This window comes from Osmerus eperlanus, chromosome 9 (assembly GCF_963692335.1).
Source record: "Osmerus eperlanus chromosome 9, fOsmEpe2.1, whole genome shotgun sequence".
Lineage (NCBI taxonomy): Eukaryota > Metazoa > Chordata > Actinopteri > Osmeriformes > Osmeridae > Osmerus > Osmerus eperlanus.
This window is the reverse complement of record NC_085026.1, coordinates 1,772,149-1,789,200: the sequence shown is the minus strand read 5'-3', so window position 1 is coordinate 1,789,200 and position 17,052 is coordinate 1,772,149. Positions and strand designations below refer to the sequence as shown.

The 17,052-nt window shown below is 49.2% G+C and overlaps 4 protein-coding genes across 4 annotated transcripts in view; 2 read left to right on the top strand and 2 right to left on the bottom strand.

The window, feature by feature from the left end:
• slc35g2a (solute carrier family 35 member G2a) overlaps positions 1–17,052 on the top strand; it is a 157,989-nt gene that overhangs the window by 108,427 nt on the left and 32,510 nt on the right. The window lies entirely within an intron of this gene.
• msl2a (MSL complex subunit 2a) lies at positions 4–5,546 on the bottom strand. The gene is made up of 3 exons (XM_062469037.1): positions 3,889–5,546; positions 1,851–3,205; positions 4–1,675 (listed from the first exon to the last, which is right to left on the bottom strand). The coding sequence occupies exons 1-3, from the start codon at positions 4,028–4,030 to the stop codon at positions 1,370–1,372; spliced, it is 1,803 nt and encodes a 600-aa protein (XP_062325021.1). The 5' UTR covers positions 4,031–5,546; the 3' UTR covers positions 4–1,369.
• Positions 5,824–10,849, top strand: pccb (propionyl-CoA carboxylase subunit beta). Its single transcript, XM_062469039.1, has 14 exons — positions 5,824–6,098; positions 6,203–6,322; positions 6,413–6,481; positions 6,582–6,638; positions 6,725–6,838; positions 7,115–7,225; positions 7,327–7,435; positions 7,534–7,654; positions 8,092–8,173; positions 8,284–8,407; positions 9,365–9,573; positions 9,752–9,850; positions 10,148–10,247; positions 10,351–10,849. Exons 1-14 carry the CDS (start codon positions 5,856–5,858, stop codon positions 10,470–10,472), a joined length of 1,680 nt encoding a protein of 559 aa, XP_062325023.1. The 5' UTR covers positions 5,824–5,855; the 3' UTR covers positions 10,473–10,849.
• stag1a (STAG1 cohesin complex component a) overlaps positions 10,893–17,052 on the bottom strand; it is a 29,314-nt gene continuing 23,154 nt past the window's right edge. The window contains exons 22-32 of the mRNA XM_062469036.1: positions 16,828–17,002; positions 15,967–16,106; positions 15,438–15,539; positions 15,094–15,242; positions 14,735–14,863; positions 14,318–14,520; positions 13,616–13,781; positions 13,394–13,510; positions 13,141–13,255; positions 12,426–12,506; positions 10,893–12,187 (exon numbers count right to left, since the gene is read on the bottom strand). Of these exons, the coding sequence (XP_062325020.1) occupies positions 12,164–12,187; positions 12,426–12,506; positions 13,141–13,255; positions 13,394–13,510; positions 13,616–13,781; positions 14,318–14,520; positions 14,735–14,863; positions 15,094–15,242; positions 15,438–15,539; positions 15,967–16,106; positions 16,828–17,002 (1,401 nt within the window). The 3' untranslated portion in view covers positions 10,893–12,163. The remainder of the gene's footprint in view (positions 12,188–12,425; positions 12,507–13,140; positions 13,256–13,393; positions 13,511–13,615; positions 13,782–14,317; positions 14,521–14,734; positions 14,864–15,093; positions 15,243–15,437; positions 15,540–15,966; positions 16,107–16,827; positions 17,003–17,052) is intronic.

Here is a 17,052-nt window from a genome sequence, read left to right as displayed (position 1 = left end):
ATGTCCAGTCTAGACAAAGGTCAATTTATTTCATTTCATGTTGCATTATATATGTTTCCTAATGTGGCAGTGAATGTTCCAACAACAGTAAAACCAGAGGCTCTATTGCAACAAAAACTGTAGTCAGAAAAAATACAAATTAAAACTTTAAATCGGGAGTTCAAGTAATGCCCAGCAGTAACACACTGACAGACACAGGTCCCCTACGGTGTCCTGACCCACTTCCACCCAGGTCTACAGACGGAGGGCCAATAAGGGGTTGGTTCTGTCCGAGTCCACGTCAGGTGTTCAAACAGTTTTTCTGTAATCGTAGCAACAGGTTGCCGTCCAATTGAGACTTCTGATGGCACAGGTACACGGTAAACATCTCCCTTCTTTTTGGTCACAGGAGTGACAGACAGACAGAGCAAAGGAACACAAACACCGACATGCCCTCGGAGGTATATGAGGGCTTCAAGGTGTTTGAACAGAAAACACAGAAATCTTAACACAGCGCTAGTCTCTCCAACGAGACCCCGACACGCAATATCAAAAATAGTCTCTAGTTTTGTCACGGGTCAGTCAGAACACTACAACAGCAAAGACTGGACACAGAGAGAGTGCTCTGTCTGGACAAAAACAACCATTCTGTCTATGAATTCATGATCTACCTGACTCTCCCTCCTGCCTCCACACTCACACACCTAGGTCCTATCTTTATGTCAGTGAGTGACAATGTAAACAATACTATCTATGTCTCTGTCAGGTGGGGTAGGGTTGCATGTGAGTAACTGATTTAATACCGGTTGAAAGGGTACTTATAAGGGTAGAGTGGTGCTGTTACTATAGTAACTAGGGCTTCGTTGTTATTTGGCCAATGAATCAGTAAGTGCTTAGGTCCTGCCCTTTTTGCCAGCATCATGCGTTGTCTTCAAGTACCTGCAAGAACGCACCCGACAGTTGTGTCACAATCTGTCTTCCTGAACACCACCTAGATGATTCCTACACTGCTCATACAGACAACATCCTCATCTTGTCTGTAGACAGCTGTGGAAAGCCTATGCCAGGGTCCCTCCGTTGTCTCCCATCCCCCTATACATCACACCGAGGACGGCTGACACACAAACACTGCAGGCCGGCTTCTCTAAGTGTTTGGAGTGTGATCTGGTAGCATGCTGTATGACCCACCGGTTCAATAGCGCACACACAATTCCATACACACACATTCTACATAACAGGAGAAGTCAAGAGAGGACAGCTCAGGTCTATAGGTGCCTCAACTCCCTATAGGAGGAGCCAGGAGACTGACACCCATCTGGAACCACCATCGGTGAATCAGCACCGAAAGTAATAGCTCATCGGCCAATCAGGAATCCGAACCATCCTCCAATCAGCAGTGGAAGCCGAGGTCCAGGGCATCCTGGTAGGCGGGGTCTCGGGGAGGGCTGGGCGACAGAAAGGCAGCGGCCACGGGTGTCCCTGTCGCCGTGGTGACATTGAGGAGGCTGTTGCCATGGACGCTGTTGGCGGGTGGGCTGCGCAGAGCAGCGGCGGCAGCGATGCTGGTGAGGTTGATGCCGAGCGTGAGGCGTGTCTGCTCCAGGGCCTTCTCCGGCACGGCAAACGCCTCAAGCTTCTTTTCTCCGTTGGCCATGTAGGAGTTCTGGCAGCCCCGACAGATGCAGTCCAGACACGCCTGGAGGGGGGAAGGGGAGACACACACACACCATAAGATGAAAAAATAGCCTTTTCCCTGGTAACACATTAGCTTCTCAAACTTTTCACACTTATGACCCCCCTTTTCTCACGGAAACAATACAGATTGGTGCCGCGGGGCCGCCCCCCTCTGGTCTCTCTCGGTACTGGCTCACCTTGCGGTTGGAGTAACAGGGGCAGCGCTGGCCCCGGCAGGTGAGCACCGAGGGGTTCTGGGTGGCCCTGCCACACTTGCAGCCCTTCTTCTCTGCGGGCTTCTTGTAGAGGGGCTTGGCAGGGATGGGGGGCAGCAGGCAGCCCGAGAGCAGGCGGTGATCCCGGCTCCTGTCCTTGGCCTTGGGGCCTCCGGCTCGGGCCTTGGCATGGGGCCTCTTGGGGCCCTGCTCCGGGTGTTTCCTCCCAGCCTTGCTGGAGGTCAGGGGCGGACGGGCGGGCTTGGGAGGAGCCCCACCGTTGGAAAGGGCGGAGTATGTGTGGGTGGGGAGGCTCTGTGAGGGGGTGGGCTGGGTGGGGGTCTGAGGGGGGGCCCCTTGCAGGATGCTGGAGATGGGCAGGGGCTGGACTCTCTCACGGTCGCTCTCTGAACGAGAGCGTTTCCTGTTTGGGCGCACCAGGGGGGGCTGGGGGGCAGTGGTGGGAGCGGGCCGCGGGGGGGCGCACGTCCTGTTGGACGGGTGGTGTGTGTGAGCGTGCGACCGGTCGGACTGTGCGTGCAAAGGAGTGTGTGTCCTGTCGGGCTGTGCGTGTGTGTATGTGGGACTCTGAACGAGGGAGTCTCTGGGGGAGACCGGATCCAGAGTCTGTAACACCTCCTCGACACTGAGCAGCAACACCTCCCCGTCCTCCACCCTGGCAGAGCGCCCCTCCCCAAAAGAGCACACACGCGTGGGCACCAGGGGTCCAGGGGTCACTTCCAGTCCCCCACAGCCAGGCCCAGAGTCCCTCTCCTTGCACCCAGGCCTGGACCCAGACCCTGGCTCGGAGAGCAGCCCTGGAGCCTGCAGCAGCATCTCTTCCACTGGCTCACACACCTCCAGCTCTGGTGATGACGGCTCCAGGTCCTCCAACCCCGCTCCGTTGCAGCCTTGCGGCCAGTTCAGGCTCGAGGAGGTCGGGTGAGATCGTTCCGGAGGGTTCTCGGTGGGGGGAGGAGCGATGGGTGTCAGAGAGGGAGAAGGCTTCAGTTCTTCCATGTCTGGGCTTAACTCCTCCGTCTCCTCCTTTTCCTCCTCCTTGGACACCAGCACCTCCTCCAGCAGAGTCATCAGCTCCGGAGACCCACCCACCTGGCTGTTGATTTGCTTGAGCAGCGGAGAGTGGGTGATGTACAGGCACAGCTGCCTATAGCAGTGGACCAGCAGGGACAGCTGTCTGTTCTCCTGGAAGCAGGAGTAGTCTTTACACCAGCTACAGGAGGGCTTCAGAAGCATTTTCTGGCCCTTACAGGCCCGGCACACGTAGTGCTGACATGAAGAGTTAGTGGGGGCTATAGGGTCCTGAACCAGGCTTCCTGTATGCGTGTGTATAGGGGGGAGGGGGGGGATATGGATTAGAAGTTAGATTTCTCCACCTATCCATCATTATTTCAAAGTTAATTTTTCCATCACCATCTAGATGAACTCAAATACAATTTTAAAGGCGGACTGACAATAGAAAATGTTGCGGACATACAACACTACGTAGATTCGAGTGTTATAATACGCGCTGGGCGGCTCAACCCCTACGGCTATCAAATATAAATCTGTCTGGAATATTTATTTTGACACCTGGAGGCCACAAACGGGTGTGTGTTGTTTGAGTAGGCCGCCCATTGCAGGGCAGTGAGTCCAGACAGACTTGCTTAGCAACACTGGAGACCAGCTGCCGCTGGGGCTGAGCCGCGGTTGCCTAGGAGACCCAGTGGCGAATCTGACACACCGTGTCAGCAGCACCGTTATTATAGCAACTATTAATGAGCAGCGCACTAGCTCGTTTTAAGCACACGGTCGCTGGAAAGAAAATATGAAAATGCATATATTTGCATCATGACTAAACTGAAAGGAACTTCCGAATTGTAAGTCAAAGATGACTGTGTCGGATGTGCATGCAACATATATATTCCGTTTAACACCAACAGTACACACACTGGCCAACATTCTAGCATCGACACCATATCGATGACATTCAAGCACCCTGACGTTAGTGTTTACTCACCGCAAACCAGGCAGGAGAGGGACTGTCGGAAGAACGGCAACAGCTTGTACATCTCCGAGAAGGTCTGGTGCTGCCGCGGGTCGCACTGCAGCACGGACCGGCAGGCGGACACGTACAAAGCGGTGGCATTCTCGGGGTTCATATCGGAATCAAAGTGTCAGCCAGGCCCGGGGAAAACACACACCGACAAATCCAGACGTTGCGAGACAGAGGGGATCCCCCGTTCACCGACAAGGTGCTGTCTCGGCTAAATCTGGTCCCCGTGGAACGTCAATCGCCCAATTTGTTAATGAGCGATTGCTCAATAGCTTTTGCACGCAACTGCATGCATGCTACCGTCACTGCCGAATCAAATCAAGCAAATGTAGCTAGCTAGCCAGTTGGCTAGACTAGAAGAGGCATCACCATTGACTACTGTTCTCTCCATTACTTTATACAGCTGAAAATGCATTATCATGTGATACCGTACCGGTATGTGAATGATGGTTAGTTAGCTACATGTGTTAACTAGAAAGCAACCCGTTCAAGCACCCAGCTTCTCGTGCTAGTTAGCCACAATTTAAACTGCCGTTTTACACAGGCTGGATGCTGTTGATCACGGTTTTGATAGTAAGCTATCAAACTAGCTTATTACACTGCAATCTGTTATTACATATGCTAAATAGCTAACTATTTGAATGCCAGAAGAACCACATCGGACAGTAGCAAACTAATAGGCATGTTCAATTCTAGTAACATTGGAGCCACAGGCGCGTGTACAATCCTCTCTTTGTCTCGACTCCGACGACGAGTGCAGGTGGATGAACATCCCGTTTCCTCACGCATTTTGACACTGGTCTAAGCTAATTTGAAGACCGAGGCAATGCATGTCGACTTCTTCCAGAAATACACGTAGCAATACGGATACCGCACCCGATCTCCACCTAGCTAAAGTTAGTTAACTGTGAAACCTGCCTGGGAATCCCACGCGCGCTCTTCTTTATGTAAACAAACGCTGGTCTCGTCTTGAGTCTGGCCAGTTATTACTAGGTCCACTTAAAATCATGGAGGTGTCGCAAGCTAGAACTCCTAAGCACACTATTGTGAAAGGCTATTGGAATCTATGTGCACATACATCTGCAACCCAGCTAGCAGAACTAGCCCTACATTTGATTGAGAAAATCCCACTGGTAATTAGCACGAGCTAGCTAACGTTAGCAAGCTAACTCCATAATGTTAGCAAGGGCTCGCTAGTTCGCTACAGTGTAAAAGTAACGTTAGTCGAACAAGCTAGGCTAACTAGAACTAGCTACAATAAAGATAAGAGTATCTTGGGACAGCTTATTATTCAGTACTTTAGAGTGGGGTTAACGCTAAAAACGTTCTATTAATTGCATGGTGGGAGATACCGCTTGGCTAATTGAAATAGGCTACTTTACAAGGCTAGATATCCATAAACATCATCGCCCACCATTCTTTTTCTCCCCTACCAGGACTCTCGCGAGATATTGGACGAATCACGCGAGGCTAGCTAGCTAGTTACCTTGGTTACGCTTTCCTGAATGAACGTAGGCGTAATTCGCTGACAACTAGCCTAGCCTAGCTACATCAAAGGCAGCAAATTGTGCTTACTTCTAACAATTACTCTAAAATTCCAAACTCCCAAAAGAAACGGCTCCCTAAATTGACCAACCACCTTATTGCCCGTATCGCGCTCTTTCGGATGAATTGTGGGCGTATGGGGGGCGTCGGTCGAAACGACCACTCACGGAGATTTCCAACTAAACGGATATGATGCCAGGGAAGTGTAGTTTTACAGCTGTGATATTCAAGTTAGGTCGAAAGCACACTGCGGAAACTCGACGGGTTGAGTTCATCAACAATTACATTGTTGATGATTGGCCATATGCAATAATACATACAAGTCATTGGCTTAAACTTGTGTCAATTAGATGTAGATACGCCCATCCTCACTCTGGAGCACAGCAATGGCGGCCTTCGCAGTTGCACGGAGAAGCTGCTGTCTTCTGAGTGGACTTAAAGCCTCCGTGAAGAGATTGACACAGGTAAAGCATGGCATGGCCGCAGCTTCCGTGGCTCAAAGGAGCCTCCTACAGAACTGCCGATGGTATTCTATCAGTCACCTCTCCGTTCAAGAACGAATTGATCAGAAGCGAAGGGCAGCGCTGGTCGGGGGAGGTCAAAAGAGGATTGATGCCCAGCACAAAAGGGTAAATAAATACACGTGCAAATGAATACACAAAGTAAGCAACTGTTTTTGGCAGTACCCCTTCTGCAAGGAGTCAGATAGGTAGCTAATCTTCAATCCTCTCAGGGCAAACTGACAGCTCGTGAGAGAGTCGATCTGCTCCTGGATCCCGACTCTTTTGTCGAGTACGACATGTTTGTGGAGCACAGATGCTCCGACTTCGGCATGGAGGAGGACAGAAATAAGGTATCTCCCACACATTCACATACCGTCTATTGTGTCTCTGTACCAAGTTGTAAAGAAACTAATCGCTAATCTGGCCCCGTATCCTTGTAGTTCCCTGGTGACAGTGTTGTAACGGGGCAGGGAAGAATCAACGGAAGGTTGGTGTACGTTTTCAGTCAGGTACGCATTTGAGAGAGTAACTGCGAAAACAAACTTCATGTACAGCACTGGTAAAATAGCCTAGTTGATTGATAGCTTAATGCGTCTGCCTTTCTCTCAGGATTTCACAGTGTTTGGGGGCAGTTTGTCTGGTGCACATGCCCAGAAGATCTGTAAGGTAGGATATCCAGGCTGGTAAAATCGGCACGGTTTTACATGGTCATGATGGCATGTCATGTATACACTGGGTTTGTGTGTTTGTAGATCATGGACCAGGCAATGATGGTTGGCGCTCCAGTCATTGGCCTGAATGACTCCGGTGGAGCCAGGATTCAGGAGGGTGTGGAGTCTCTGGCTGGATATGCTGATATCTTCCTGGTAAATCAATTATTTATAGATCACGATTAAAAACAACTACCGTTGACCAATGTGCTGTACATGAAAACATGAATTACCATCAAATACAGTCAGTCAGGCAGACAAGCACAAAGACACTCGTGAAAAAACTCCAGAGCATATATATTCAGTTGTTTGTTCCATGGTACAGGCCTGTCTTGTAAACATACATACATGTATATCCTGAAGTGGTTCTGAAATGTCTTGTCGGTTTCTGTTCCTCCCCTTCTCCCTCTCTCTCGGTCTCTGTTCATGCAGAGGAATGTCATGGCGTCAGGTGTGGTCCCCCAGATCTCCATGATAATGGGTCCTTGTGCCGGAGGGGCTGTTTACTCTCCTGCCCTGACAGACTTCACCTTCATGGTCAAGGTACGAGGCCTCCCTGGGACAAGGGAACATACTGGGTGGAAATGGAACATGCTGGGTTAAATGAGTGGGAGAATAATGCTCGCTCGCTCGTGTGTGTGTAGGACACCTCGTACCTGTTTATCACAGGACCAGATGTGGTCAAGTCCGTCACCAATGAGGATGTGACTCAGGAGGAGCTGGGAGGAGCCAAGACTCACACTGCTGTGTCTGGTCAGTGCTTCTCTCCAACACAGACTAGGCTACACACGCGTCTACACACCCACGCGAAAGAGGTGTGTGACATGCGTGCGTCCCCATGTCTCCTGCAGGTGTAGCCCACCGTGCCTTTGAGAATGACATCGATGCTCTGCTCAATCTCCGAGATTTCTTCAACTTTCTGCCTCTCAGTAACAAAGACCTGCCCCCTGTGACCGAGTGCCACGACCCCAGGTATTTCATCACATGGCTTTCTTAAAAGCAGGGTAGGTACGTTTTGCGAACCTTGCAATTTTAGCTTGAGTTTCTTAAGGATTTAAACCAAAATATCCCACCTCCTGCCTTCAAAGCCACTCCCCCAAAACACATGAACCTGCCTGATTACTGCCAGGAGGTAGACAGACAAGTATCCCGTCCAATCATTAGTGCCGGTCCAACCTTCATTATTGGTTGTGTTTATTACAGTCCTGCTACACTCACAGATATCAGATTGATTTAATTTCATAGTCAACCCTTTTAGATGTATTGGTTGCCATCAGGATGTGAAGTTTATTTTAGCCAATATGACAAACGGTGCTTCTCAACAACACTACCAACAAACTGCCTTTAAGACAGATCAGCCAATCGTATATCCCCTTTACCTATGATCAGCTCATCTTCCTCTCCTCTAGCAACCGTTTGGTTCCTGGTCTGGACACCATTGTTCCTCTGGAAACGACAAAAGCCTATGACATGCTGGACATCATCCATGGGGTATAGATGCACCCACGCAGCCGACTTGTTAGACATGAAATAATGAGAACTACCTAGTCCCGACTGTGACAGTGACACACTAAAATCAGCCCGTGTGGGATTTCTCCTAGGTTGTGGACGAGCAGGACTTCTTTGAGATCATGCCGAGCTATGCCAAGAACATTGTGGTGGGCTTCGCCCGCATGAATGGACGGACAGTGGGCATTGTGGGAAACCAGCCTAAAGTGGCATCAGGTTAGCAGGGGGAGCGGGATGGTAAAAGGAAAATAAGATTGAGTTTAGGTTATTTCATACATCCTGTGCAGAAGTCTTGGGCACAAATAAATAAAATAAAAATACACTGAAGTGAAAAAAATAATTTACAGGTCAATTTGACCTGTTTTTTAACCCTTGTGCTGCCTTCGGGTCACATGACCCAAAGGTTCATAACGAACCATCGTTGTGTTTACCCAATATGAAAATAATTTTCTTTTAACCTTTACAATATGGGGGTACTGAGACAGCCCAACAGTTAAAAGAAAATGCTTCACTTTGTTTACGTATGCGGTAAAGTTGTCGCAATACGACGGTGGGTCACAATGACTGATGGGTCAGATTGACCCGACGATAACACAAGGGTTAAGAGGAGTTCTATTTTGAAGGTTTTTGCAAAATGTCGCTGTACAGGAAAATCCATCATGGTGGACCTTATGGGTCCTTGAGGCTTTTTTGTTCCCCATGAGAAATAAGGCATTTATACCAATTTTCAGGCATTTTGGAGTAATGGCGCTGGGGAAATCCCATAGACTTTGGGCGTGGCTTATAGCGCCACCTATAGACGTACGTGGGCCACTAGCCATCTGGGAGTAGTGAGTGACCTGTTGTATCATTGGGCCAAGTTTGAAAACATCCGGTCGAGGACCTTTTGGGCTATTGAGCCCTTTAGCGGAGAAGAGGAAAAATAATAAAAGGAATACTAACAAAAACAATAGGTTCTCTCCTACCGGAGGAACCCTAATAATACCAACAATTACAATAGGGTTCCTCCTGACGGAGGAATCCTAATAATATTCAAGTAAAAATCTTGGGTGCCAAGACTTGCACAGTACGGTATACATCAAATTCGTATTCTTTTTTTACTTTGAACTTTGTAACACAAGCTTCTTTTCTGTTTGTCAAACAAACAAAACCATTTTCTCTGTCACTGTTCAGGATGTCTGGATATCAACTCATCAGTTAAAGGGGCTCGCTTCGTACGCTTCTGTGATGCTTTCAACATCCCCATCATCACCTTTGTGGACGTGCCCGGGTTCCTGCCTGGCACTGCCCAGGAATATGGGGGTATCATAAGACACGGGGCCAAGCTTCTCTACGCCTTTGCTGAGGCCACCGTACCCAAGATCACCATCATCACTAGGAAGGTGTGTGTGGTCGCATCCCACTATCCAGCTACAGTGTGTGGAGTCCAATCATTCTGCTAGGGAGCTCTGTCTGTGTGTGTGTGTAAAGTCACATCACTCTTCTAGGGGCTACTGTGTGTGTGTGCGTGCGTGCATGTGTGGCGGCGGTGGTGGCTAAGACTGTGCTACGTTGTTCCAGGCCTACGGAGGTGCGTATGACGTGATGAGCTCCAAGCACCTGAGAGGGGACCTGAACTATGCCTGGCCCTCAGCAGAGGTGGCGGTCATGGGGGCCAAGGTAAAGGAATCTCTCCCCTCTCACCAACACAACACACACAAATACTCCAGTCGCTAGGCAAATCAAGCCTCGATCCCCTATACCAGTGGTCTTCAACCTTTGTCCTCAAAGCTTGCTGCCCGGCATGTTTTAGATGTTTCCTTGCTCCAACACACCTGATTCAGAAGAATGGGTCATTATCGGGCTTCTACAGAGCTTCATAACTAGCCCTGAGGACCAGGTTTGAAGACCACTGCCCTACACACTCCAGTCTTCGTGGCAGATGTTACCATGACCTTGTCTTGGTCATATTCCCAGGGTGCAGTGCAGATCATCTTCAGAGGGAAGGAGAACCAGGCGGAGGCCGAAGCTGAATACGTGGAGAAGTTTGCCAACCCCTTTCCTGCTGCAGTCAGAGGTGTGTGGACACATGCAGGACCATGACATCCATACACAAACACACACACACACACACACACAAATGACACGTTCCTTTTAGTGACTCTGTGATTGTCTTGCAGGGTTTGTTGATGACATCATTGAGCCGTCGACCACTCGCAAGAGGATTTGTAGAGATCTGGAGGTTTTGTCCAGCAAAAAGCAAACCAACCCCTGGAAAAAACATGCAAACATTCCTCTGTAAAACACTCACACCTGTGTGCCCCTGTCTAGAATACACCCACAGAATGGATGCAGTGAACCTGAAATAGCCATACTGAGCATACTGTTTAAAATGGTTGACGGTTCTTCCAAATTATGTGGGACCCTTTCTGGCCTGTGTTGTTCAGAAAGTCCATGTCCTTAGTCATTGAGTGCTGTGCCTTCTCTCAGTGCTCCTTATGCAAGTCCTGATCTGCTCATTTGTAAACTGAACTCTTGGATGCCCCTGTCTGTGAAGATCAGTGTTACTTCAAACTAATTCCTGCTGTATCTTCGAATGACTAGTTTGATATGAAAACAAAGTTGAGTGACATCTGCTTGTCTCTTCAGTCTCTCTCACACACACACCTCTCTGATGATCACCGACAGTTGTTTCTCCCCAGCAAAGCACTAAAACAATCCATAAATTGATTACTGATTTTATTTTCTTAAAAAGAATTTCATTAAGTTCACAGAAAAAAAGCATTTAAGGGCAAGTGATGTCGTTGACACTACAAGAAAGAGACAGTCGTCTTTGATATTTACAGGACAGCCAAACCAACCATTAGGAGCACAGGGCTGACAGGTATCCATGATAAAAACAACCATTAGATCGACATGATTGGTCTATCCCATGGAGCCAAAGGCGGTGGACTAATCAGCTCCTAGTTACACTAAGGCGCAGCCATTAAATGCCACAACTAGACTTGTACGATAAACCCGCTAACCTTCATAGCCACACCTTGGATTCAACCAATCAGATATAAGTTGTTGGGACAAGATATAAGCATGTAGGCCACAATTTGGCAACGAACAAGATATATATTCAGAAAGAGCTGTACAAACATCAGACAAAAAAAACAAAACAAAAGTCACTTGATTTAAAACTTTGTACTAAAGCTACAGAATTCAAAATACTTTTTTGTTTGATTTTTTTACTCTTTTAATGTTTAAAAAGCCGTAATTCTGTGGCGAGTGTCTTGAGCTTGGATGTGGGAGGAGTCTGAGATGGGGGTAAGAGGGAGGGGGATGGGGGACACAAAGGCTGTCTGTCAAACAGCTATCAAACCACAACACTCCTCTCTCAGGCCCACACCCACAACACAAAAAAACATACACATTTCTCCACTTATTCAAAGTCCTTCGTCAACCATTCACAGCTGTTTGTGTGTGCGTGCGTGTAACCATCGATACAGTACACAATCATCACAGACAAGGAAAAAGATGGGGGGGAAGAGTGAGTGGCTAAATAAAAGAGTAGAGATTTAGAACAGTTAATATCTAGATTCTCTTCAGGTTAAATGAAACCGACAGGTGCCACACTGACAGGGACTGTACAGGGTGTTGGCACTGGGGTGGTGGAACCAAAACAACCTCACGTCTGTGTGACGGAGTACCATCCAGGCGGACGCACCGGGCCTCAAGTCCCACAGCTGTTAGCAGCAGGGTGAGTGAGACTTCCTATGGGGACAATATTCACTATGACCTGTTATGACATTCTGAGGGTTGGGAGTGATCCTCTGGCTGCTCTGTAGAGACCGGATCCCTGACGTCCACGAGGTGGATCCCAACAGATCCCTGATCCACTTCAAACCCACCCAGGTGTCCAACCAAGAGAGAGAGAAGGGGTTTTTGTTTTTGACAGTATGATTGACAGGTGATTCCGGTCATCTCAGGAAGGCTGTGTCTCCCAGATCAGAACATGGGCATGGTGAATCCCTGGAACAACAGAGCACAGCAAACCTCAGCTAGTTTAATGGACAGTGTGTGCTATGCTAACAGCAGACCTAACTTCAGCTAGTTTAATGGACAGTGTGTGTACTATGCTAACAGCAGACCTAACTTCAGCTAGTTTAATGGACAGTGTGTGCTATGCTATTAGAGCTAACTTTAGCTCTGGTGCTATGCTAACATAGCAGGTGAGTGAAGGCCGTCAGGTTGTGCGCAACAAACTTACCGACTCGTCCTCAATCATGGCTGCCGAGTCAAAGAAGTCCGGTCTTAATTCCGCCCTCTCACGTCTGTTTCTTGACGGTGGCTTGAAAAACCGAATGAGGAAACGATTACGAGAATAATTAGCTAGGGTGACCAGATTTGAGTTTGTGAAAAAGAGGACACGTCGTTGCGTCAAGGGGGGGGGGGGGGGGGGGGGGCACTATCTGATCAAAATGACAGTTCTCTCTACAGTCAGAGCTCGTGCAAGAAAGTGGAAGTAAGGGAGATACATTTACATTTAGTCATTTAGCAGACACTCACTTTATCCAGAGCGACTTACAGTAAGTACAGGGACATTCCCCCGAGGCAAGTAGGGTGAAGTGCCTTGACCAAGGACACAACGTCATTTTGCAGTCACATAGCCGGGAATCGAACTGGCAACCTTCAGATTACTAGCCCGATTCCCTAACCGCTCAGCCACCTGACTCCCTTTCCAAAACTTGTAAGGGCGTAATAGTTTGTGAAAGACCCAGAGAAACACAAATATCCGACGAGGCAAAATCACGGACAATTTTGGAATCCCTGCCGGACCCATTTTTTAGGTCTCGAAAAGAGGACATGTCCGGGTAAAAGAGGACGTCTGGTCACCCTAAATTAGCACAGCTGGATGTGAGTTCTCTGCTTGCTCCCCTGCAAGGCAATAGAGAATACATGCAACAAGAAGTGATGCCACTCACCAGATCAATGACCATAGTGTCCTCGAACTCCTCATTCATGTCTTCCAGCTGACCTCGCGATGACATCATCACATCCTCGAAGATAGGCTCTGCGTCATCCTCCATTAGCCCACGTCTAACACAGACACACAGAGACATCAGACCAAGCAGTGACACACTCTCAAACTGTCTCTCTCTCTCAATCTCACTATCTGGTCCCTTTCAGTTTTCAAGTCACTTGTCTGGTCTCTCTCTCACATCCACACCCACTTACACAGTCTGCCTGACGCCCTGATTGCTGCGTGCCTTCATGTAGTTGATGTTGGACCGGTCTTTCCGGCCAACCTCCTCCATCTTCTGCTGGCCCAGCCAAGACATCTGCATCTGGGGACTGCAGCAACACAGGATTTAACATCATACACTCTCTTTCTCTCACTCACACACACACACATGTGCACGTACACACACAGCTTGTGTATGTGGATTCCGTTCTTACTTGTGTACGTAGTCGTTCTCGGAGCCAGGTTCCGAGTCGGGGTCCGGGATGTGTTCCGTGGGTCTGTTCTCTCGGAGCACGGTGGAGGTGAGCTGGGGCGTCTGCAGCGCCCCCGGTGTCTGGAGGGTGTCGTTACGCATCATCCATGAGCCCTCCACACTCTCCTCTGGAATCACACACACAGTTTACAGCTAATGTTGTGGCTTTTTTTTCTCTCTCTCTCTTCCAAGTTCAAAATCAGCACGGAAACCGGGGCAAGTTTGGATGCAAATAGGAGTTCAATCCAGCTCAATGCGCCATCTTAAACAACGAGAGAATTCCCAGGAACAATCTGATTTCCTTTGTCTTTGTGACACCTTTCATATCCAACAAATCTTCACCCCACACCCTCGAAACACCTAACTATCGTATAGAAGTATAGCATATACTAACAAGTGCATCTATTGAACGAGTGAATGTGTGTGTGGCTATGTACAGGACTGTTACAGAAGTCATTGTGTAGCACACACTGATATATGTGTGCCTGGTGTGTGTATATATATATATATGTGCGCCTGGTGTGTGTATATATATATATATATATATATATATATATATATATATATGTGCGCCTGGTGTGTGTATATATATGTGCGCCTGGTGTGTGTATATATATATATGTGCGCCTGGTGTGTGTGTGTGTATATATATATGTGCGCTCACCGTCGATGCGTTTCTTGTGCAGCGGCGGCCGTCCCTTCTTGCTGCGGATGGAGCTGGTCTTGCTGCTGGTCCCGGAGGTGACGGACAGGCGGTCCTCGTCCCCCCCTGTCAGCAGACTGTTCCGGTAGGAGATGAGGGGCAGCCACACATCCTCCCTGCGCTCAGACATGGACTCCGACATGAACTTCTCCAGGTACGAGTGGCTGACAGGAGGAGGAGGGGGGAGATGTTACAAACACACACACACAAAAGAGCATATATATAAATATATACACACAGACAAACACACACTCAGACAGAGACACACAGGCACAGAGACACACACAGGCATAGAGACACACACACAGGCACAGAGACACACACTCACACACGGACACAAACACACACTCTCTCTAGTGTGTCTCTCTGAGGGCTTACACAGTCTTCTTGTCCTGGCGCAGCAGCTTGGAGGAGAACTCACTGAGCACCTCCAGGAAGGCCAGGTTAGGAGGTGGGAACTCAGCCCCTCGAGGGTTCTGGTACTTAAACGCAAACTCGATCCCATCCCTGTGGGGGAGGGAGGGGGGGTGAAGGGAGGGGGGGGGGGAAGGAGGGACAGATGGAAGGAGGACCGGGAAGGAGAAGGGAGGGAAGGAGGGATTGAACATGGGAGAGAAAGAGTGGGAAGGAGGGAAAGGAGACAGGAAGAGAACCAAGGAGAGAGACAGAGAGAAAGATAAAGGATGAGATGTCAAACCAGGAGGAACCAGGATGTGGTGGGTGCCTGGGGGCCGTACTTGTGCAGGGTAGCCACAGCCTCGCGGGTCTTGATCTGGTCCAGGCCGAAAGTGAGGGCAAAGCGCCGTGCCAGCTCCTTGATGCCGCTCACGTGGGATGAAGTCCGGTCCAGGTTGGGCCCCTGGTCCTGCAGCAGCTCATTAAACAGCTGGGACACACACACAGTTAGTCTCTATGCAGCTGTATTTGTGTGTGTGTGTGTGTGTGTGTGTGTGTGTGTGTGAGTGAGTGAGTGAGTGAGTGAGTGAGTGAGTGAGTGAGTGAGTGAGTGAGTGAGAGAGAGAGAGAGAGAGAGAGAGAGAGAGAGAGAGAGAGAGAGAGAGAGAGAGAGAGAGAAGCCCACCTGCTGCAGACTGAGGATGAGGGTCTTGGCACACAGGATCTTGTCGGTCTGTCTGGTCTTACTTAAGGTCTCCTTGATGATATCTCCATAGTCGTTATAATACTACAGAGAGACAGGGAAGGATAGGATGTTATTATAGGAGAAAGAGGGGGCAAAGGAGAGACCAGAGGTGAATGAGACCAGAGAAGAAAGACCAATGGGGAGTGAGACCAAAGGAGAGAGACCAGAGAAGAGAGACCGAAGCAAGACCACAAGAGATAGAGACCAAAGGAGAGAGAGACCATAGAAGAGAGACTAAAAGACTGAGACCAGAGGAGAGAGACCAAATGAGAGAGAGAGCGACCATAGGAGAGACCAGAGAAGAGAGACCAGTGGGGAGAGACCAAAGGAGAAAGACCAAAAGGAAAGAAAGAGACACCAGAGGGGAGAGAGACCAGAGAAGAAACAAAAAGGAAAGAAAGAGAGACCAGAGGAGAGTGAGACCAGTGGAATGACTTTCTAAGGATGAAGCCCCATCATTCAGACAGACCTTCATGTAGTGTTTGAAGATGTCTGCCGCGGCGGGCATGTCCACGATGTCGTAGATGATGAGCTTGCTGAAGGCTGCCAGCAGGTTCCTCCTCTTATGGAGCGCCTCGATCTTATTGGCCTCGTCCTCCTCATCTCCCTCTGTTCAGACAGACACACGAGGGGAGACAGAGAGGGAGAGAGATAGAGGGGGAGACAGTGGGAGAGATAAAGGGAGAGATATGGAGGGAGAGATAGAGGGAGAGATATGGAGGGAGAGATATGGAGGGAGAGATAGAGGGAGAGATAGAGGGAGAGATAGAGGGAGAGATATGGAGGGAGAGATATGGAGGGAGAGATAGAGGGAGAGATATGGAGGGAGAGATAGAGGGAGAGATAGAGGGAGAGATATGGAGGGAGAGATAGAGGGAGAGATAGAGGGAGAGATAGAGGGAGAGATAGAGGGAGAGAGATAGAGGGAGAGATATGGAGGGAGAGATATGGAGGGAGAGATAGAGGGAGAGATATGGAGGGAGAGATAGAGGGAGAGATAGAGGGAGAGATAGAGGGAGAGATGGAGGGAGAGATATGGAGGGAGAGATAGAGGGAGAGATAGAGGGAGAGATAGAGGGAGAGATAGAGGGAGAGATATGGAGGGAGAGATATGGAGGGAGAGATAGAGGGAGAGACATGGAGGGAGTAAGATAGAGGGAGAGACGCAGGAAGAGAACAATAAAACATTAGGTCCCATCACATCCCAGACGATCCATGCGTGTACAAGCATGTGTGTGTATGAGCGTGTGTATACGAGCGCGTGTCTGTGAGCGCTAGCGGTGTGTGTGTGTGAGCGTGTATCGAGTGTGTGCACGAGCGCGTGGCGGACCCATGCTCTGGCTGTCATCGTCCTGGTCTATGAAGACGTGGTCCAGCACGAAGGACAGCAGCTCGTTCTGGAGGGGGGCGTCAGGGTTGAACACCAGGGGCTGCAGCCCCTCCCTGCTCCCCGACACCAGCTGGTGGCTGAAGATCATCAGCAGGTCACACAGCAGCATGAATGCCTGAGGGGGAGCACACACACACACACACACACAGTTCTTCACTGTTTGAA